This window comes from Clinocottus analis, unplaced genomic scaffold, assembly GCF_023055335.1.
Source record: "Clinocottus analis isolate CAN_PGR_092001 unplaced genomic scaffold, fCliAna1.0.p SCAF_19, whole genome shotgun sequence".
Classification (NCBI taxonomy): Eukaryota; Metazoa; Chordata; class Actinopteri; order Perciformes; family Cottidae; genus Clinocottus; species Clinocottus analis.
Genome location: NW_027175920.1, coordinates 11263025 through 11287325, shown reverse-complemented (window position 1 = coordinate 11287325; position 24301 = coordinate 11263025). Strand labels below are relative to the sequence as shown.

The 24301-nt window shown below is 43.8% G+C and overlaps 1 protein-coding gene across 1 annotated transcript in view; it reads left to right on the top strand.

Annotated features, from left to right (window-relative positions):
* Positions 1-24301, top strand: part of snx29 (sorting nexin 29) — a 116754-nt gene that overhangs the window by 8171 nt on the left and 84282 nt on the right. Inside the window, exons 9-14 of the mRNA XM_068583558.1 lie at positions 115-227; positions 665-761; positions 913-995; positions 6238-6301; positions 6972-7100; positions 18827-18912. Coding sequence (XP_068439659.1) covers positions 115-227; positions 665-761; positions 913-995; positions 6238-6301; positions 6972-7100; positions 18827-18912 — 572 coding nt within the window. The remainder of the gene's footprint in view (positions 1-114; positions 228-664; positions 762-912; positions 996-6237; positions 6302-6971; positions 7101-18826; positions 18913-24301) is intronic.

Sequence of the window (24301 nt, the reverse complement as noted above, 5' to 3'; positions counted from 1 at the left end):
TGTGTCTGGCACTTGAGGTTTTAATCTAAAATGTCCACACCAGCCACTGAGGCAGGACTGGAGTGAGAAGTACCGGATGAAACTCCCGGACTGATTAAAACGCTCTCGTTCTAGGGTGGTGGTCGGCAGCCTGTCCAGTGTGTCCACCTGGAGCCCCCTGCAGGCGATGATCGAACACAGGAGCTCGGACATCCTCATTCCTCTGAACCCCGCAGACTCTCAACAAGGTACTGTCGTCCTCAAAACACCAGCACAAAAGCTGCAGACTGTTCACAATCCTGCACCTTCAACGAAGAACATTAAAGCTCTTCCTGATGCACTCTGCTCCCAGATCAGTGTCATATTTCCTGAGTGCTTTTAGCCTACGCTGAAAGCTACATTACGCACCTACACTGATACTCAGTTTACATTTCCTACTCGCACCGCACACTTAACTATCTTACATTGCATACATTTTTTATATAAATCTAAATCTAAATACAGAGTTTGGATGAAGTTGCACTGTGGCAGCTCCAGCTAAGATTCTGTAATGTTTGCTTGACTGTTTTTACTGCTGACAGCCGCTGCTTGTGCCTTCAGTTCAGGGATTAGATGTCAATAAGATGGAATCACGGGACTTTCTCTGTTCGTCTACACCTTCACTTTCACTTCTATCTGGTTTCAGTGAGCTCTGTGGAGGACACGGCTGCATTTCCTGCTCAGCGTGAGTCAACGGAACCGGTGGGAAACTGTGAGAGCAGCAGATCGCTGCTCACTTTCAAGTAAGACGTGACTTCAGGCCGCGCGGTTGAGTAAATAATTTGCAGTCTAGGGCAAACTATTCATCAGATTTAGTAACGGGACCAAACAAGCGACTCTCGCCAGTGCAGCCTCAGCTTTCTTTACAAAAATGAGTTGTGAAATGTGTTGCAGTATGGAGTCCAGTCCACCGACGCAGTCCGCTCCACTCTCCAGTGTGCTGCCAACATCTGGTCTGCCAGAGTCCATGACCGTGGGTGAGTGATCCTCCTTTTGAGTGTCTGCCTCTCACTATCTCTCACTCTCCTGCTCTTCTAGTTGGGTTTGTTCTCAAACCGGTTTTGTGTAGTGAATCATCATCTGACGCCACAAGTGAGCGAGCACAAGACAACCAAACCGTGACTCTACACAGGACGCTACACATTGAAATGACATCACCTCGACCCGATGGAGAGGGCGGTGGGCACTTCAAAATTAACAAACAAACAATTAATACAATGCGTTTTTGCTTGTAATACGTTTTTTAAAAAAAGAGAAAGATCTGCCAATGCAGCGAGTGAAAATGTGCTTGGTAAGATTTCTTAAAATGTAAAATGCAATACTATTCATAATTTATTTAAAAAGAGAAATGCTCACAAGTAAAAATGTTTTCACTGAACAAGATATTCAAAATTCACTGTTTGAAAATAAAATAACTCACTGAAATGTGATTAGTGAGGTGATTTATATTAATTATTCATATTCAATAATTAGTTATTAGATAACTACATAAGATTCATAAGATGGTAAGATTCTGATTTGCAATGAAGATTATACAAGCAAACAACGTGGATTTCAATTCCTATGTCAGGAGGGACACTATTGTGATCTAAAGGATTTAATAGCATCACCAACTCCTTTGGCGTATACTCTGAGATTAGGGCCGCACAGGTGAAGTCCCTTAATGTCGGTGGTATTATTCGATATGCAAAAATCACAATTGGAGAGTCGTTGGTTCCTCTTGCGCTTACTTCAGAAGACGTGACGCGTGTGACGATAATGAACCGCGTGGAAGTCCTGACACGACTTTTGTCCGGAACTTTCACCAGCAGCTGTCGTCTGCAGCAAATTAAATCAGACCGGCTGATTGTTATTTTCAAACCTTGTTGCTTTTCTAGGTGCTTAAAGTGATCTAATTGCCACGAGTGATGCCCTTCAGTCCCATAAAATGTCCATGATGGGAGATGATCCACCAGGTGGCAGTGTTGCTCCAGTGTACGCACATGTTGCTCGTCAGTCTGCTCCCTCAAAGGATTATTGCTTGAGAGAAAAACTGTGAGAGTGTGACACAAAGTCAGATTGTGTGTATGCCTGCCATTTACAACGGCTCTGCAAGTTCAGATGTGGATTAAACGCACAACGATGAGCACTTTATTATGCGCGCGACTCACAGCGCACACAGGTTTTGTGGTTGGTATTTTCTGCTTGGTGCCCCTGGAGCTAATCAGACTCTCTTACTGGTGCTATTTGATTCCTTCTCTGTGTGTGTGTGTGCGTGCGTGCATGCGTGCGTGCGTGTGTGTGTGTGTGTGTGTGTGTGTGTGTGTGTGTGTGTGTGTAAGCGACAGAGAGCGAGGGGAGGAAAGGTGATTGGAGCTGGGATTGAGCTGTCGTCCAATCTATTAGCCCTCAATTAGAGGAGGTCACAGGGTCACGGAGCGAGCGAGTGGAAGCTACGAAAAGCATCTCAACATCGCTGTTGTTTATGAAGAGAAAATAGTCTTCGAGATACAGAGAGAGATCTAAAAACGGCGGACCAGTTGGAAGTCAAATCCACCCTGAAATACTGTACCATCACTGTGAAGTCAGGTGTGTGTGTCCGTCCCTCACAATCAAACAGCAACAGCTTCTCTCCAGAGTCACTGACAGCCAACGGTCTCAGAGGAAGAAATCCATCGCGACAGAGGCAGAGATACCGGTTTCAGTGCCTACTGTCGGCTCAATAGACCAGAATGCAACGCAGCCTAAACAGATCTTTCATTATGAGCAAATGGCCCTGAAAAAAAAGAGAAGAAGCTCTTTCTCTTGCTCTTCCTTTCGCTGGCTCTGTTGCTTTTAGTCTTTCCACCTACTCGAGTAAACCATAGCAACAAGTTGCAGATGCCTTTTAAGGGGTTGCACAAAGTTGAACTGGGAAGCACTGAAGAAGAAGATGACAACGACAAGGCAGGTTGAGGGATAGTATCTCAAGATTTAAAAAGAAATAAATTAATAGCACTGTTTACATTGAACCTATTATGGGTATTTTAGTTTTAGGCAAGTTAAACATAATTTGTATTGGTCTCATCAGCTTGACTTCTTACAATTGGTCACATCTTATATCTTCATTGTACCCGTCAGCAAGAGTACCTGTTGACTGATGATGTCATAGCAATGTCTTGAGGGTCATCTCAGCTTGGGCTCAAAAAAGGAGTTTGAAAGAAGTCGTGAGTCAGGAGGCCCTGGGGTTCAAATGAAAGAAGATGCATCATGGGACATGTAGGATCCAATGTTTTAAATGTTTTAGCTTGAGCCATATTGGGCTCATATTGTGATACCTCTGCTGGTATTTTTTTTTTACATTATTTAAAAGTTAGCATAAATAGCTTGAGCGTGTTGATTTAGTCATAATTCACAATGAGCAGTTGATTGTGCAAGAGAGTAACAAGACCTTCTATGAATAGGACAATTTGCAATATATCATTATAGTGTATGTTTGCTCAATGCTTCCGAGTAGTAAAACAGTTAATGGCAGTGTTGGCCCTTTTTGTGATTAGGGCTTTGTGAAACGCAACTTCAGTCGGAATAGTGCGTGTGGGGAAAAGATTGTGCGACGTGTTGAGCACGAGCTCTCCCTCAGTGGTTTCCCTCTGGCCTGACAGTGTGTGAGGCCAAGCGGCCCATTGATTGGAGAGTATGGAGTCTATAATTCACAAGACACCTCGATTACATGGCCTAGCTCTCTGCTAATGCATCCATTATTGGAACAATTGAGCTCGCACGCACGGACATGCACACACACTTTCCCGGCAATGGTGGCTCTTACACATATGAGGACGCATGTGAATGTACTTCTGTACACACACACACACACACACACACACACACACACACACATGATTGTGCTGTAATTTGTCCATGTCCCCCCCCCCACCATGACAGAGGGCCGTCTGGCTCTGCTGACGTCCCTAATGGCTCGCCTGTGGCACCCGCTGTGAACGCGTGGTCACACTTAAGGTCACGTTTATTTCTGGCCTGCCGATGTGGAGAATGGCGCCGTGGACATTATATACCTCCTCTTTTCTCCCATGCGCTTTGTTGTGCTCTTCATCACACTCATCTTCCTCTCTCTTTCTCACTCTCTCTCTCCTGCTCCCCCTCCTCCCTCCAGAACTAGGCTCTTAGCTCGGGGCTGGAGGAGACCTACTTGTGTCTGGGGCTCCATCGACACCCTACATTAGTTATGAGAATAGAGTTGTGGTCTCTGCATGCCTCTGTGTGTGTGTGTGTGTGTGTGTGTGTGTGTAATGGTGGAATGCAAAGTGCAGGGTAGATTAACTCCTTGTCTCATGGTTGTTATTTTTGGAAGTCCTGGTAGCAGCCTAGTTAGGGGCTTTGAAACCTTCATGTGCACCTCCAAGCGTAACTATGGAGATGAGTCACTCTACCGCCACACAGCCCGCCCCGAATCTGTCCTTTACATCAGCACGGAGATTAACATCAGCCAGCAGCTGACTGCCAGCCGAGTTTGGCTGCAGCTGCTGAAGTTAAACCGGAAAGGATACTGACGCCTTCAGACTGAAGTGGCTGCTCTTTGATGTTTAGTTTAAAGTTGACCTGCTTCCAGAGCAAAACGAACGACCCGTAGTGATGCAGCGAATCATTAGATTCATTCTCGATCTTTTGTTTTATCACATAGTGATGCTGGAATAGTCAATGTTTGCTCTTGGTCTCTTTTAAGCCGCGCTAGCAGAAGTTCCTTCAACATGATTTCCTTCCTGATATCTACACCTGAACTTGTGTATCAGCCAATATCCAGTAGTGATCCGTTATTAGTGTGTTAAAAACAAACAAAAATCCTTCTTTTATATGTATTTATGTTGCTGTGAAAGCATTTATTCAAGTGTCTCGCCAACAACAATAACATTTTACAAGATGAAACTTATAATAATAAATCGTTATATTTTACCATCGCCTAATACTCTGTTCTACTGAATGGATCTTGAACGCATCTTGCTCTGACTCAATGCAACCTCATGCATCCGTTATTTAGCCAAGCTCTAAGTAGCGTTCCTGTAGCCGATCTTAACACAAATTTGTTGCTCACAATTTTGCATATCCAGATTAAAATTCGAGCGGGTTTATCCACAGGTGTGTAATACTAGTCTGCTCTCGTGCAGTACCGATCTGGGAAGTAACACATGCTGCTGTTGCTCCTGTGTCGCCTCAATGAGCTGATAAATGATGTGATGTTGGATCGGTGCAGAGACTCGCACTCTCGCCAGTACAAGTCATTTTCTGATACTAGTATTGGTAAATGACTATTTGAAATGTTCCCCAATCCGGTGATGCATATCAACATCTACTCGATGGAGGGGCACAACCATCGGATGGCATCATGTGCATGTGCTCATTCCCTCTTCAGAATATTTTGTCACAACTTTGGGGATCTTCCTCCGGGTCCAAATTGTATTTTTGGAGTTAAACTGCTGCTGTTGTGAAAACCCCTCTCCACTTTTCAACACAAAAATGAAGTGCTCAGCATTTCATTCTTCTCAGGCTGGCACAGAAAACGTAATTTTAATAATATCAAAGGATCCAAAAACTCTCAAAACCGATACGAGTGCTGCACATATTGTGCATTGTCAGCGAAACATAATTGAATCGCCGGATGACTGTACTGTACTTTTGAGAGACCGTTTGGATCAGAGGTGGATGACAGTGATAGTCCGTAATATGTTATTAAGGGCAAACATCAGCTGGATGTATCAGTGAATTCGGCTACTTTGGCGGTTTTTGCGATGTATGATCAAGAAGATGAGGGCTCTTTTTCCCGCTGCCAGCTGTGTGACTAGATTAGTTCTTTGTTGTTGTGAGTTCGGATTCATATTTTCTTGATAAATAGTTTAATGCAAATGGTGGCCAGTGTTTTTGTGTTATCTTGTTTAAGTTTCTTCCTTCTTTTAGTAGCTCCCACAAAAAGAACGCTTTACTTTTGCAATAAAAGTTCTCTCCGTGAGTGAGATGGATATCATTGAGTAATAAATGGAAAGAGTAAAAAGCAGATTTGATCAAAGCAGTTCGTCTTAAGGATGGAACAAAAGCGCCGCATTAAAAGTGGGATTCTGTTACTTCTACACGTGAAGACGGTGGAGTATTAGTTTCCTCATATTGCTGTGTGTCGCCTCCTCTGCGTGTGTTTGTTGAGCATCTGAGGAAGTTTTACTGAAGAAATCTCACTCTGTTCTCTTTCATCTGCAGTGGAGCTGCGTCAGGCCATCGTAGCCATGATGAACAGGAAGGACGAGCTGGAGGAACAAAACACGTACGTCTCTCTCTCTCACACACACAGACACACACACACACACACACACACACACACAGACACACACACTGGGAGAGACATCAAATGACCTTGCTGTATAAATTGTGTCAGCTTGTTTTGTTTTCATCCTGAGACAAGAGTTTTTTTTTTGTGTGTGCCGTCTTCGGGGGCAGCAGACTGTTTAGTTGTGTTTTTGTTTTGAGCATTAAGCCACCAGAGACTGTTGTGTGATTTACGTAAATTAACAGCTGCTAAAAAAAAAAGGATCTCTGTGTGAACCGCAAAGCACAGTTCAATAAAAGTCTGTTGCAATGACCGAAAAAAGAACCGCATTATGTTTACACACCTTTGCAATTAATCGTAAATAAATGCGAATCTTCTGCCAAGCCGCATTTAGATCTTTCTGATAAACTGTGATTTGTATTTGTACTTGGGGCATTAAGATAACGGCGATGCAATCACAGATGGCTGTTGATTAAGTGTTTTGTATCGAAGCTCAGTGTGACTGCAATTAAAGAAGCTTAATAATGTTTATCCGATCCACTGTTTATGAAAATAACATCACCAGAATGTCAACATTTAGTGTGTCTAAATATGGAGGATTAGGTCTGCGCAGGATGTATCTCCAGCGGGTAAATAAGATACGCAATCTACTTTATGTGTCTGACAGGTCTCTTCGCAGTCTGCTGGACGGGGAGATGGAGCACTCAGCCGGCCTGAGGCAGGAGACGGATTTGCTGAAGAGGAAGCTGGCAGAGCTGGAGGAGAGGCACACGGCCAAGGTCCAGACACTGGCCAGGTAAGAAACATCACTGATGCCATTTCAGCAATATGGAAGAATAAAGCTGCACTTGCAAAAGAAAAGAAAAGTTGAGCCATTTGGTCAACCAATCAATTTAACTAAATCGTCCACTATGATGTATAATCCAGGAAAACATTTGCAAGTAAAAATCATTCTGTCTGCATCAATGTAGAATGTTCTGTTTATTTACAAAAAACTGAATATTTTAGGGTTTAAAAGGCTCAAAGGTCTGTGTCTTATACCAACAGTAGCTGTATCAGTGTTTGACACACATCCACAGTGATTACTACACACCCAGGAGAAAGGAACTATATTTACGCAGCTATCACTGTCACCAGTATTGGAAAAGCCTATAATGCTAGGATGGATATTGGCGAGGTGGCGGGTGCATGCACCAATTGGATATCCCACTATCATGTCATTTATCTGCTCATTTTTGCCGCACAGGAACGCGTGGCACTGACAGATCCGTACATCCTGTCGGCATGTTCAATAAAGATGCAAAGCTCGTTGGCAAGGCTTTAGTTTCAAGTGGTGTCCACATCCTTACAGGTCTAGTAGTATACAGCTGTTAAAAATAGAAATTATATATATATATATATATATATATATATATATATATATATATATATATGTGTATATATATATATATATGTGTATATATATATATATATGTGTATATATATATATATATGTGTATATATATATATATATGTATATATATATATATATATATATGTATATATATATATATGTATATAATAAGTATTTGTTTTTAATACACTGGTTTCAAATCGTCCGAGACACAAGCTCAGGTGTTGGAGTCTTCGGCTGTGAACTAAAATGCCTTCGTCACATCTGTCTCCATGATGAGTGGTCGAATGTCTGGAGAACTTTTTCCCTTTCAGACCCCATTGTGGAGTGCTACATTTCCTCTGGTCAATCACACATAAACACCGTTTCATCCCAATAAGTGACCTCCTACCGTTTCTCTGAAAATGAGTTGAGTCACCTCCGCCTTTACAATTGATTGCCTGTATGCCAGAAGTCATCAGTCGAGCCCTGAGCCCTTTAAATGGAGGATTACTCATCCCTGAGCAGCCGAAGCGGAACGAACCGGCAGGTCTCCGTTCAGATAGTAGCCTCCTACAGTAAGTCAAGCCACCAGGCGAGGATTGATCGGGTGACTCAAGTTGAGAGTGTAGGGACTGCTGAAGCTTATGGCTTTGCTATTTGGCATGTGTGTGTTTGTGTATGCATGTGTGTGTGTGTGTGAGATGGTTTTCATGGTCAATGAGGAACAACTTATTGGAGTTAAATTGGCACGAGTGGCGGCCTCATGACTGTGACATACATTATGCTTTTCCACACAGCTGAAACGCACACACTCGGGACACACACACCCTATTCTATAGTCCGCCGCTAATTCTCAAGTGCTGCTTTTCCTTCGCAGCCAAATCTGTCTCGATCAATAGGGGCTATAAATACCACTGAAGGAGCAGCTAGCCACTGAATGAGGGCTGGAAGCTGTCAGCCTCAATCAGTGAAAGAGGCTACTTGCAACGGTTGCTATGAATCCCACCATTCTTCGTGATTCACTCGCACATTTGGGGTGAATCGGAAGTCAATAAGCCTGAAAAAAAAAACTGACACCGAACTGTAACATCTTAACAGTTAACAGGACAGTTGGCTCACTCGCTCACGAGTTAATTGCAATGTTGCTGAGACAGATTGTATCATCTGTGCTGAAAAAAAAAAGTCAGGTTAAATGTTTATCCTCAGCACCAGCTGGCCCTGCTGTTTAAATAAGATGCTGCCAGTCATCTGCTTATTTTAGTGTTTCTGCTAGTAGTAGAGTAGAGCAGCACCCAAACCCAAGGAAGTGGCATTTGTGTGTGTGTGTGTGTGTGTGTGTGTGTGTGTGTGTGTGTGTGTGTGTCTTCAGCCCGGCTGTATACGGGGGTGGCAGAGGATGAGCGAGCCGCCATAGATAGATTTTGGCTGACGTAGACTCCGGCAGAGGGGAGTGGGCTAAAATGAGCCCGCTGCTCACTTACTGAGTTACTCACACACAGAACACAGATGTACAGCAGGACCCTTACTCACACAGGCGTCCAAATATAACGTGGAAATGTAACACGGTGACACATAGCAGCCCACATCCTCACCCTCGACTCTTACCAGGCTGCAGGAACCCGAGCGCGCACGCAACAGGCCTCCTGCATGCTCGCCTGAAGAGGAACTTCAGTGGCGAAGAAAATATCACACTTTTATCAACAATATTATCCATCGGTATTGTGACAGAATTCAGCGAATGCCTTCATAATATACAGTATTACACCAGTCAGTGTAAGACGACAATGATAGCTAAGCACGTCGAAGTTTGTGGTCTTTTTACACTGCTGCTGCGCCACTGAGATTAGAATAGAACATTTAAATGCAATGCAATTCTTTGCAAAACATTTCAGCTGTCAAGAAATGCAAAATACTTGTCACTTTTGAATATCTAATATATTTAAGAAAAGGTAGTCGGTATCACTATTGCATATATTATCTTACAGAACACTCAATTTGTATATTTAGATTTGGGAAAACTGAAATATAGCACAACAAACAGTATTACTTGGTCAGATTTTTGAAATAGGTTTGTGATTATGCTTGGCACAAACTTAACTTCTTTAATATTATGCAGACCACCAATGGAAATAATCACAATTCAAAGGCAAAGTCGTTATGAGTGAGTCTCAGTTCTGTCTGTTTACTTTGCATAGTATGTACAGTGCACAAACACACAGACACACACACACACACACACACACACACACACACACACACACACACACACACACACACACACACACACACACACACACACACACACACACACACACACACACACACACACACACACACACACACACACTCACTCACTCACTCACTCACTCACTCACACACACACACACACACACACACAGGAAACTTGGTACAAATCCCTCAGCCCTACTTTCGGTTTAAATATGTTATGATAACTAAAATCCCACTTGATATCTGTCCTCACCTCTCAGAATCTTCACCACATAGCGCCTTTTATTTAGTTACTATCACTGCTAATATATATCAGAAAACTGGCTTTTAAAATAGATGTCCCAAACCATACACACACACGCACACACACGCATGTTTACTTCACGTCACATTTGGGGACATTAAATAGTCTTGTCCCCCTTTTATAGACGTCAGTTGGCAGAGCAGGAAGCAGGCTTCTGGCAGCGGGAAGGCGGGAGAGCGGCCAGTCGAGTGGGCTCGATCCGGGAAGTGGTACCTCATCACTGGAGGAGGGGGCGGTTGGACAGGAGCAGATGCCTTTCTCTTAGCTGGCTGAGCTGCTGTCTTTTTCTCCAGGCAGTCTGGTACAGCTGATCTAAGAAGTGGCTGAGAGAGCGGCTCTGAAGTTTGCCTAGTTTACTTGTTGGGAGTGTTTAGGCCCGCTGTTTTCTTTCTCTGGGAAGTCAATTATGTCCCTCGGCCCAGGGGGCCTTTTCCCTTCAATGCTCAAGTTTTAACAACCCAGCCCTGCACCCTGCGTGTGTACATGTGTGTATATGTGTGTGTGGAGCTCTGAGCATTGAGACTTTGGAAGTATGACGCAAGAGTGTATGCTTGAAGTTTTTTCTCCTTTTTCAGAAGAGGCCTCTGCAGTAAATTGCACACAGGAGCATTACCCAGCGACTGAGCTGTCTGTCTCTGAAGGCGTCTTTGTGCCTCTCATTTACTTCTTTCAAACAAAGCCAGATCATACCTGAAGAACAGCCAATTTAGCTGTGTTTATTGCAGATTAAGACGACTACAGAGTACAGAGATGATAAAGGAAGGTACGAGAGAGAGAAGAAAATCACCCCAAGGCTTCTCTCAACTTAAGTAATTACTGGGTGTATTTTAAATTTAAGCTTCCCTCCTGAGATACTTTTTTGCTCCTTCCTGAAGAGAAGATCCTATATCCTTCCTCTCTTTCTAACACTCTCTTACAGTATTTGCTTTCTTCTAAAACACACTTAGAAACTTTACTGACTTTCCCTCTTTCAAAAAAAATATTTACAATGTCTTTATCTCGTGAACGTGCACCGGTTCCCGCTCCTTCAGTAACAGTCTTTCTTTCTCTCATTTCTTCTCATTACTCTTCTAAATCTCCTCTGCAACGTCTTTCACACTTGCCTCTCACGTGGAAGAAGATGAGATGACTTCAACATTAACCAACGTAGTTAATCGGCTTCTCCTCTGAGCATGCGTCCACACAAACAATATTTCTGGGTCAGACTATTGCCCTTAATGAGAAAGGGGTTTGTGCCTGGTCCCAGATCAGCTGGACAAAGGATGCAGTTTTAGCAGCAGAGATGCTGAGCAAGTACCTGACTTTGGACACACTCATTTAAAACTTTACTGTCCCTTAAGGCAGAGAGAAGACACTTAAAGTTTCAGATGACTTCCAAACACTCCACATTTCCAGCGTCGCAACATTCACTAGAAGCAAAGCACCAAACGACTTAATGGATCCTTTTCAATTGGAGAGCATTAACAGAGAGCTAAAGCTGTGGTTTGTTGCTACAGTTTTCAGGAAGAAAGGGTTGCGCAATGTTGTCACTCCCGGGGGGGCTTTGTGGTTTAGATTTGTTTGGTGTCCATCATTTATCTTCTGTCCTGTGGGTCTGAATAATGGTTGTCCACTAAACTGAGTTTGTAGTGAGGAAAGTGCCAAGAGGCGTTGAAGAAGTGAATGCGACACAGAAATCTAGACCTAAGTGGGTCTTTAATAGCGAACAACTTTTCAAATACACTTTAAAACCCCGGTACTTTACTCAGCGGCTCAAATATACAATTTTGACTTTATCAGTAATGTTTTCTTTTGCTGTGGAGATATCCCATCACTTGTGAAGTGATCATAGATGTAGTGCTGGAACATTGGATTGATTTTTCTTTTTGGGGTTCTCCACCTCAGGGTCAGGGAAAAATAAGTGGTCACATCATGACAAATAAAATAGGACAAAAGAAGGGAAAAAAACACAAACATTTTATCTCCACATAATGGTGTCGGTCTGTTCACCGGTTGGATGGCTGCCATGACATTTGCTACAGACATTCATGGTCCGCACAGGATGAATTCTCTGACTTTATGTCCAGCAGCACTACTCGGACAAAATGTTTGACTTCATCCTGTGAAATGTCTCAACATCGACGAGATGCATTGGTACAACATTTTGAACACACATTCATGGTCTCCAGACGATGTGTCTTCAGAACTTGAACTGTAGCGCCACCATGAGGTCGACGTTCGTGGTTTGGAGGTTTTACCTCAAAGAGCCACTAGCCAGACGTTGACCCAGACGTGGTTTTTATCTAAACCTGGACTTGTATCCGGATAGATCAAATTGAGAATCATACAATTTTAACGGAGCGCTTCTATTTGAACCGGTGCAGCTTTTCTGGCATTTACGGCACTCGTTTAGCGGTCCAGGAAATACACCGAGCAATTACATGCGTGATAAATCATATCCTGTGATGCTACTAGCTGAAACAAGGGATTTCCATAACCACTGATACAGTCACTGCTCACACATTTCTCTTTTTAGAAGATGAGAATATTTTGGATGTCATGTCTTTTATCGACTGACCACTTCACACCTGAATCAACTAAATATAAAGCTACAGCTTTCAGTTAAATCAATGTTTCTAAAATGTTCTAATATGAAAAACGTTATTCTCTGATAAACATTTTACAGACGTTGATACAACTGCTAGGCTTCTTCAATATACATGGGACTAAATCATACTGCAAATTAGACATGATACGTTATTGTGATGTTTAATTTAATACCACCGCTGCTGTGGACTCTGGAAGATGTAAAGTCTTATACGTTTTCAGACCTCTATAAACTATTAAAATGATGGAGCTGTCTGAGAAGGGAAGAGCACTTAGTTGAACTGCTCAAGGTTGCAAGCCAAGGTTGGGAACCAAACAGATTAATCAATTACTCGATCAAAGGAAAAATTGTTCAACTATTCTAATAAGCAATTTATTCTTCGCTAAGACCCGCCATTCGACTGGCCAACCGTAGCATCGGCCAGTTCCAACTCAGGTCCAACACCTATTCAGCTCAGCTCGATGAACTGTCATGCAACCGTTTCAGATTAAAAAAAATATAAAAATGCAGGCTGGTTTTGTCGACTTGGAGTCATGGTCAAACGTTGTGTAATAGTGATACTCAAAACCCAGTCATGTTGGAGGGATATATATATATATATATATATATATATATATATATATATATATATATATATATATATACACACACACACACACACACACACACACACACACACACAGACAGACAGACAGAGACACACACACATACACACACACACGCTTTAAAGACGTTGTGTCTGTCTGGATCGACAGGTGTGAAGTGTAGGCGTTAGCTTTATTATTTTGCAGTGCTGTTCGTGACAGTGTGGACTCGTGGTAACAGTTTGACTGAGTGGCAGCACGGGGGCGGTGCTTAGACGAAGGTCAACTAATTATTCAAAACAATTCATTCCAGAAAAGAATGCCAAACATTCGCTTTACCTTCTTAAACGTCAAAATCTGATACTTCGGTTTTATTTAATTACAAATTGTATAACTTTTTTCATTGGACAAAAGCACCCAAAGATGTCACCTTGAGGGCCGTTTCTCACAATTTTCTGACATTAATTGACGAAATGATAAGTTGTAAAAATAATGAATGGAATCCTCGATACTTAATTTAATCGTTATTTGCAGCCCTAAAGGGACGTGTCAAATGAACCCGGCTAAACGACATGCATTAAAAAGAAACACTTTGACTTTGAGCCTAGATCAGATCCTTCATATGGAGCCAGGCGTGTGTTTTCTCCGAGCAATAACTACAAGATTCACGGCGAAGAAAAGGAAGAAAATAGAAAGTGTCTGGAGGTGGACAGTTTCCTTGTCAGTAATGAGCAGGTGAATCGCTCATTGGGGGAAACAAGGAATTGTGTGTTTGATCCAACGTGTGTCGGCGTGAGCCGCTCCAACGCAGACGGGACACGCAGGGTGTGTTTTACACCTCCGGGTTGTGCTTTATCAGTCTGCTCTGAAGTTGGATTTGAAAACGTACCGAGCAGGTGAGGCTGTTGTTGGAGCGACGTTCCCTCATAAGCAGAAGTACACTTGCTTATTTACATTGTCCCACTCACAAGCAATATCAGCTGTCAGCAGCCCGTGCGCGCACACATCACCAAATTTCCCAGAAGGCCGCTTATATTGTAGACGCACGTCTTAACGTAGGTGTGAGCTAAACCTGTGTCGGGGTTTTGATTTGTTCGGTCTCCATCTGATGTAATGAGGATTTTTTTCCATAAACGTATGCAAGGAGCCATGCAGTTAAACCGAGGCCGACTCGAGTGTAAATTGTGGTAGAAAGTCCAGGTAAAATGGTATTTAATGAATCAGACCTATTAATATCAAGCTGATGTGCCTGATTACTGTTAATTACCTTTTAATGGCCAAAGACGGCTGGAGTTGATCCGATGCATTTCAAGAAGTGACATTTTTTCCCCGTTCAAACATTGCTTTTGTTTTTCACATCAAGCAGGATTTTCCCTCTTAACTGTTGCAAGAAGCACACACATTGAAAACTCTTCAATTGTATCGGAGTGATCAATAATTCAGCAAACTGTTCATTATCAGGCTGTTCTAACCTGAAAGAGAAATTAGAGTGTTGTTTGTTCAGAGAATCATTTATTCGCAGCAATGAAGGATGGTGTGATAAATGATAAATGATTCTCTGCACAAAGAAGACTGAACAAACAGTATTATTCTTGATTAGCTTTTGGGAATTCGTTTCTATTGGCAGCGTCTCCCATTGTGGTGAGCCATGAGAGCCGTTGACATGATGTCGGTACATCATGGAGTGTGAGCAGCGGGGTAGAAAGGGCTCGCAGTACGTTGTTGCAGTGTGTTAACATGCTGGAGACATTACTTGTGCTACAGGTTACTGGAAACGTTCAAGCACTTGAACCTCAGGAACGACGCAGCACTGCAGTGTTGTAAAAATAGAATTACTCTAATAAAAGTGATAAAAAAAATGCAGCGTCAAATGTAATTATATAGAAAATAACAGCAAGGGTAATGAGTATTAACGTGTAGTTAAAACCGTTAATGATGTGACATTAATAATGGTGTGCTGGTGCAGACCCCTCGTTGTAAGAGGGAATATACTTATGTCTTTAAACCTACTTTTACATTTTTAATTTTAACAAACACTAATTTACATCAGTGTTTCCCCTACCATTATATTAGGGGTGCGGGGCGCCCGCCTGCAATTTTCTCTGAATCGCCAGATCACAATACGTCATTTAAGGTTCTCTTTCCTATAGAACAGGTCTACACCTTATTCTGTTATTAAACAAACTAAAGGCTGTATTTTATTGACGGGATCTACACGACAGCTTGTGATTTCTGTCTCTCTACGTGGTCGCGCGTGAACACTTCTCTCCGCTCTGTATCGCGCACGCCGTTGTTCCGTCCCGACGCGCAGGAACACGTACGTGCGTGCACACAGGTGAGCGCTGAGCACCCAGCAGCGGGCAGAGAGCGGAGAAAAATATGTCGCGTGAAAAGCAGACCACTATATCTGCGTTTTGAACGCTCCCAGGTTGAAGATGGCAACAGGAGCTCTCCTGTGAGGAGCACCGGAGCTGCTCTCTGAACCCGGAGCAGCTCTCCTGCTCCGAGTGAAACGAGCCAAAGTGCTCGTGTCTTGTTCCAACAATGAGCTGCTGGCTTCACACGTTACAAAGTACACAGACATCAAACTAAGTCATTCATAAATAGATTGAGAAATGCCTGTGCTTTCGGGTAAATGTTCACGGTACGTTGTTAACAGGTTACGTTGTCCATGCGCGACTCTGTGTTTTTTGGCGTTTTGCCAAAAGCCAATCTTTGTGAAGTCTCCATGAAGTCGTCTTTTCTGCTGTTTCGCCTCTCAAAACCGGGAAAAGACCTCACCTCAACATGGAGCGTGAACTGGGAGCATCCGTATCACGTCTACAACTCCGTTTTAAAAAGATGTGTGGAGGAAAGCAGCTCACTGCAGCACCAACACTGATACAACCTGATGCTCACATCTACTCATTCTGTTTTGTTTTGCAATTAGCTTTTAGTTTTCCAAAATGAGCTATTTAGTAGTAACTACATATTATTTATTTTTTGCACAGATAGAACTTTATTTTCATTGTTCCAAGTGATTGCAATTTCTTTTCATTTTTTTGGTCTGGTGGGGCAATCTGGTTTAATCATAAGTTATTGTAATTTTCTTTATTCTGTTATTTATAAAAGCACAGATGGAGTCACAAAGTGATGTTATGGAGTCACAAAATGAAGCTGTAAACCTAGGGGAAACACTGCACATATTCAGCAAGCACGGAGCATCGTTAGCATGCTTTTTGAGTTGTGTTTCTGGACACCTGATGAGCGTAAGGCCAGTATTTTGTCTCCTTGTAGCTCTGTTTTTGATCTCCACCAACCCCTGAGGGAAGTTTGTGTCTCTTTAGCAGCTAACTGCTTCACTATGTGTCCATCTGCTGTTTGGTGCTACCGTTGGGACTCGAATGGGCAGTTCTCAACCCTGCTGGACTACTCTGAATTTAATTTGATGGGTTGAAATGTTATTTGATGTCTTTTTCTTAATTTGGGCTTCTTTTTTTTTAAGGGTAATTTAGCTTTTGTGAGATTCTTTGTGGAGAAACTCAGTCACAGATCTGTGTATGAGGCGACACACACAACACAATAATAAAGAGCTGAAGTAATTGAGCTCTCAATAGGTAGTATAATAAAAGTACTTTATTCACCTGGGCGTCGCGTGTCAGTGACTCCTCACTGTTACTGCCGGCTGGTGTAACAACAGACACAACAGCCATTGCCAGTAAAACGAGACGCATCAGAATGTCTGCGTATCTCCCGGCGCCCCGACACAAACGGCCACGCTCGGAGCAAGCGGCGTGTATTCGCTATAATTTAATCAGGCTGGAACAGCGTCTGGACCGCGGGGTGGCTTCCGATAACGGCGACGTGGACGGCTCCTCGGAGAGCTCGTCAGGTGGATACGGGAGGTCTCCAGGCAGGTGACTCTTTTGTTGTTGGGCAATGAGGGCTGATAAGCAAGGCACCAAAAAAAATCAGCCTTGGAGAATGACGTGTGTGTGTGTGTGTGTGTGTGTGTGTGTGTGTGTGGGCAGGGGGGGGGGGGGGGGGGGGGGGGCGGCAAGACAAAGGCTGTTACATTTAACCGCCAAGGGCATAAAGGCACACTCCAACTCTGATTGATTTCCTCCCCAAAGTCGATGACGTTCAACCGGTTACGGCTTGTAAAGAGACTGCCGCTGTCTCTCACTCTGTTTCTTTATCACTCTGTATTTGCGTCCTCATCTGCAGTCCAACACACACACACCACGGCTCTGAGCGATGCCAATGTTGGACTGCAGTGTAACTGAGCCGTAACTCTGACCATTAACCGACGTCTTCTGACCAAACTCTGTCTTTTGTCTCATGTGGCTGGATCACGTTTAAAATGCTCTTAAAATGCATTTTTCTGAGATACCGAACACTGAACGTCAGCCTTTTTTTTAACATTTACATAGAGTCAGACACAGAAGAAGACTTATTGTAGCGACCTTTTCTTACATACTCTATGCTCCTTCCAGCCTGCAGACTTTGATATGAACATTATCAGGTGTGGGCCATATGGTAAATACATCGTATCACAATGTTTTCGATTAATGATCACAATCGTATCCAAATTCGTGTAATGTTAGTGGTTTTTTTTGGTTTTCCGTTCAGGCAGTGAATCAACCAATCAACTCGCTCGACCCGCAGGTCCGCATTACACGTCGTTGAGATTTGGAAGATGCGTGTGCTCGGTGAGCCTCTGGGATCCGCGGTTACACCCTTAAAACCCTTCTTTACATATGCTTAAAGAGACGTGTGTCTTCAGAGAAGCAGAATCACAGTTTGACATGTTACTACCTGGCTTCCTGTTTGGATTCACACTTTATTTCCGCACATATAGCAGCTTCAAATAACGATAACTGACTTCACATGTAAATTCACATGTTAGTTATCGTTATTTGAAGCTCCTATATGTACGGAAATAAATCAGATTACAGTCATTAAAGGTTCCTGTTCAGTACCAAGCGTAAACACTGGACTGACGTTTTGTTGTATGCGGATTTGAAAGCTCAGTCTGACCACCTGGATTTCATTTCCACTGTTCCACAGGTGACAAGATGTCACAGCAGGTTTCTCACCGTGTCCCTCTGCAGCATGCTGTCATGAAACAGAGTAAACAACTTCCTGCTGTCGGCTCGATGCCGCTCTCAGGGTTGTTGGACCCTTAAAAAAAGCAACCTTTTGTCACTTTGTGCATGATAGAATTTTTACGAGGACAACAAGTCAGTAGATGATGATTTTTTTTCTCAAAAAGCAAAAGTCTAAATCGAGTCTGTTACGAATTACTGTAAAGATATTTGACATTAAAAGTCATGCTTTCAAAGAAATGCTCGCTGTCAATGTAATGTAGTTATAGCCTACTTACTTAAACGCTGTGTGTGTGTGTGTGTGTGTGTGTGTGTGTGTGTGTGTGTCTGTGTGTGTGTGTGTGTGTCTGTTGCAGGGAGAATGAGGTCCTGAAGGTCCAGTTGAAGAAGTATGTGGGGGCGGTGCAGATGCTGAAGAGAGAGGGAAGCCAGGGCAATGATGGTAAACACACACACACACACACACACACACAGACAGACACACACACACACACTCTGCATCATTACGACCTGATATTAGATCTCATATCTGTGTCCCAGTCCATCTATTTTGCTCTGAAACAGAAACGCTTATAGAAAAATAAGGTCATCAGTTTCCTGCACATCCCAAATCAGTGCAGAATCGTTTCTCAGGGGCCCAGATGACCAACCACCCGTTTCACGGCGCAAAGCCCTTCTCATCGTCTGACTCATCCTTCTCTTTAGTTTTGGGGTACATTTGTTAACTTTGACTTTGTTTTGTCGTGTTGCCGGGGGATGTCAGCGGTGCTCTGTGTAAAGACGGGTGAGATAAGCTCCCGCTGTATCAAAGGCAAATAAAATGAACAAGCCAGATTATAGAGGGCCACATAATGGCTAATTGCATTTTGGGGGATGGAAGGGAGAGCGGTTGGTTATCTGTGCTTCCCCGGAGGGTTTATGTATTTGTGAGCTTTCTTGTACGTTTTTGTTAGAGGTAAAGGGATGTGTAGAAGTTTGTAATAACAAGTTAACGATGTTCCATTTTATTAAAGAGATCATAAGAACAGACTATTTGGTGGTATAAATCCTTTTAGGAACGCAGCATGAGTCCAGCTTGGGATTTGTGTGAGCTTGTTCTATGAGCGATAAAAAAAACACACAATGCATCAAGCGTTGCAGGAAACAAGCAGACAGACGGCTACGGCAAGTATGGTAGGTCAATATTGAAGTTGGACTTTTGTGTGTGAACAGTGCCTCTTTCACACGCTATTTACATGTATGACCCAAAATTATGGTTAAGAGTCGATATCTAGGCAGAAATGACACGGCAAAAACTTTGATAGAAAACATATCAGCGTTTGAAAAAAAAAAAAAGAACATAATATAATTGCTAATTTCATTAAAAATGTAACACCACTACTTATTTGCATATCTTTTGTAGTATACAAGCAGAGTGAACGACTAGCAGTATTATATTTAAGGCCCATACCCGAGCACTGTAACATTTTGAAATACGACTCATCTCAAAAGCTGAGGAGGAGCATCTCTCCTGTTCTGGTCGAGGCTTTCCTCGCATAAAACCATTCATGATGTATTTTATAAAAAGATCTTCAATATGCAACCCCCATGGACAGACCTGTGCAACTACACATGTTCAAAAAAAAACATCACATCCCTCTCGGCTGCCGGCAATCGCCGTGTTCAGCCTGTCAAACATGGCCGCCCGGCCCACTGGCCCCGCAGAGCACGGCGGGGTGTGGTACGCTGACGATGGGTGATGATTGGAGGGATAAATGGTGATTTCCCCTCCGCCCCTCCTCGCCACACACACACACACACACACACACACACACACACACACACACACACACACACACACACACACACACACACACGAAAAGGCACATATATTATTAGGAAATAGCCTTCACCCGGCTCAACTGCACAGTCTTGACAAACATGTTCTGGCTCTCTTGTTTGTCTTTTGCCCTTCTTGTTTTACCGCCAATCATTATCTTTCTCGCTCATGTTGACTTTTCATTCCCCCATCAGTCGTACCCTTTCCCATCTCCGTCTTCACCCCTCCTTCATCCCTCTTGTCTTTCCCTCTCCTTTCCGCCGCCGCTCCCCTCATCCCGACAGCCGTAGTAATTCCCTCTCCGCCGCGGCGTCTAAATGATTTCATCCTCCCTCGCCTCTGTCTTCTCCTGCTAATGATGTGCCTCGTTCCATCACACTTTGATGTTGACTACCACAGTCTGTGTGTGTGTGTGTGTGTGTGTGTGTGTGTGTGCGTGTGTGTGTGTGTGGGGAATAGTACAGGAGGAATAATGTGTGAGCAGTTTAGGGGGAGCAAAAATCGCGGGGTGAAAAAAAAGAAGACGAGGATGAATTTATACACAAGTGCTCCTTTTTCATGTGCTGTCAGTACGCTTCCCCGTGATCAGCGCGCTGCCTTTTTGAAAACCCCTCCTGTCTAATGACGGCACCGCAGACGTGAGCTCTCCGACGCTCCGGAGGCGCCGTCATCCCCACTGACATCCCACAAAAGACAGCTCTCCTTTCTACTGTTTCGGTGGAGTGATAATTATTGAGAAGAAGTATGCTTGTGCTGCCGTGTGTTCTTGACATGAGTGTGTATTACAGAACGGCGCAAGTGTGTGTGTGTGTGTGTGTGTGTTCCACGCTTAAATCCGTTTTGAAAAATCTGAACATATCTGTATAGCAGACGACACGCTTTACATGTCACATTAGAGTAGCTCCAGTTTGTGTCGCGCCAAAGTGAGTTGAGCGGTTAAGGGCTCTAGATGGGCGTGTGTGTGTGTGTGTGTGTGTTGCATTTGTATGTGTGTTTACGCCATTAAGAGAAACCATTAGCCCAACCCCAGAGGACGTGTAGTGTGACGGTAACAGTCGTGTTTACTGTAAAGCAGAGTTAGCTGAAGAGAAGTCTCCAGGGAGAGACACCGAGCAGCACATGTAGAATAATCACACCGACACTGACCCAGTTTTACACCGCTGCTGTGGCTCTTGAGCAACGTAATAAGTCTCAGCAAGTTTTTTTCCTACATAAATTGGGGGCCTTGAAAGCGCAGAGTGAGTATGAATCTGTACGAGCATAAGGAATACCGTATGAGGGTATTCCTTATGCTCGTACAGATGCTCGTAGGAGGTCATGGCCAAGTAGATTCTCCGCAGTAATGCGTTCTGACATTGATACCGCAAGTTAGTTTTCACTTTGGTTTTAAAGCCTTTGTCGTGCGACACACCCCGAAATGCATTCCATCAACCAGATGCTGCATGTTTGCAGCCAGTTTCATCATTTTGCCGCGACGCTCCATCTTTCTCCGTTTGGGACCACATCCAAGTGAACATGGCAGCTCTCCCCTCCGGCTCTTGATGTAGTAGGTCATTGAGAAATCGAGAGGGTTCTAGTAGTGGCAGTCCATCCACTTTATGCCATGGCAGATAATGAATTTTATCATGCTTTTTTTGTTACATTTTTGGGACTTACTTGCAAAAAGCAATCAATCAATCAAATGCTCGGAGTAGAAAAGAAAATGGGCCGTAACAAGCGAGCTTGTGAATGCCGCTTACCCGAGCTCTGAGCATGGGGGAAACCACAGGACGGCGTGACTTGAGGCTCGCTGTCGGTGCAATGGTCAGAGAACAAGGCCATCGACTGCATGAGAAAACACCTCAGAGAAGCCTGTGCCGCCTCGTCCTCAGAGGAAGCTCCTTGTCTCCTGAGATGCAAAGTTTCAAGGGGCTTCATCCTCCCTGTGGGGAGGTTTAATGGCTGGCTGGTTGACCGGCTGACGTTCGACTGACTGCTTTACCCGGGGGACTGATTCCCAGAGGGAATAGTTACCGAACCTGGGTGAACGGGTTTTTCGCCTCCTCCCGCTGACATGGCTGATCGCGCCAAGTGGTCGGCTGAAATTGGCCTGCTGTGCTTTTAGATATATAACAAAAAATTGGCCTGCCAGTGGCGGGATAGAGATCAGGAGTTATTAACCTGTTAAGTGCTGCCTGGGCTTCGCTGAGGACACTCGAGGAGATCGATAACGGGTCAAAGGGTGGATCATCTGGCGAGATGGAATTCCCTCTCCTCCATTTTCTTATCAAGAGCTCTGTGATACCTCCATTTCTTCTCCTTTTTATTCAAACAGTCCATTATCCCTTAGGATAGAAGAGTAAAGAAGCTTTAGCTTCGTTTCAACTATTCCGTTCATTCTTATGTTTGTCTTTCAAGACATATATAAATGATTTATACTTCTGGGTAAATACATTTCATTTAAAGCCTAATAAATCTCCTCCTTGTGTTTTCCCCAGCAGGAACAGTGACACACCTGCTCTCAGATTAATTTGACGTTTTGCACGTCAATGTGTACGTGTTTAATTTATCCATAAATAAACCCGCCGCGGACAGACGCTTATTCATCCCCAGTAAGGAAATTGATTACATGGCCATTTAAAACCCAATAAGCTTCCCGTGCTTCGCCCTGGTCGCTCCTGCTTCCTCCGGCAGCCAGAGGCCTAATGAGTGAATGAGAGGCATTTGTCATCGCCGCCTGCCCTAATAGGAGTGTGTAACTTATTCATTACACACATAGATCTGCGTTTATTGTCACTCTGTGCATTGTGTTTTGCCCTTGCGGGCCCTCGGGGAGGTCGGCATCCTGGTGTGTGTGTGTGTCTGTATGTGTGTGTGTCTGTGTCACTTTCTTTTGTTTATGTGCACACGCCTGCCTTATGTATGCATAAAAGTGTGAAGGTGTGTGAACATGTTAATAGAAACTTGTAATGTTTGTAGTTGGTGTCTCATGTGGCTGTAAATCCAACAATATGGTGTGTGTGTTTGTGTGTGTTATAATGGAGGTGGATTTTCATTACTTGTTTACTAATGAGTAGCTGAGTGTTTGGGGGTTACTGCGAGAAAAGCAGGTCACGGTGGCAAGAGGGGGGTCATTATTAAGCTAATGTGTGTAGGTATGTGTTTTTCAGGGCATATGTGTGCGTCTTCATGTAATGCATCAGTGTTAATTGTCATTTTGCGGACGAGTCCTATTATGTGTGTGCGCGCGTGAGTGAGGCCTAAATTAAACTGTGCATTAGCGGCTGTAGGTGGGTACGAAACTGTTGTAACTGGTGTGTAAGTGGTTTATGTTATGAGGTTATTTACGTCCCAGTTGGCCGACCGTAAAAGAGCAAATGATGAGTCATTCTCTATGTGAACTGAAGTTAATTGTGCCCACACATTCAGCCGTGGATCACAACAACTCACATTGTTTAGCCTCTCAGGTCTCAGTCCAACAGATTGGGCATGTTTACCAGCTCAAAGGTGTGAGGGACTTTTATTTATTTAGCCGAGAGTGGTCTGCTCGTGCGTCTACGTGACAATGAATTCAACACTCTTGTGTTTATTTACCTGGCACGAGAGTTGTTGTTTGTCACCAGCGTGGTCACCGCGCGTTGGATTTTCGTGCGTCTGCCGCGTCACGTCTCGGGGGCCCTTTTTCCAATGCGTGCGCGGTCGGGGTGCGTGACAGATTTCAACACCTGGACAAATCGGTGTTAATGAACATTTTAATCATCTCGCCGACCGCCGGAGCCTGCTGGGTGGCAGCTCGTCCGCCTCTCCCAGAGATAAATATGGGAAAAAGGCATCTGAGGAGGGAAAGCACTCCAGCGGGGGGCGTCGAGTCCCTCGTGATGCGTCGTTTGGCTCTCAGGCAACCAATGTGCCGCATTCGACTTGCTGCCTTCTTGTTGCAACATTGCCTCAGACTGTACCAGCAGTTGTTTGAGCTTGATTTGCAGTGGCAAAGCTTCTCTCTATAGCTTCTTTTTCTGACTTTTTTGTACCT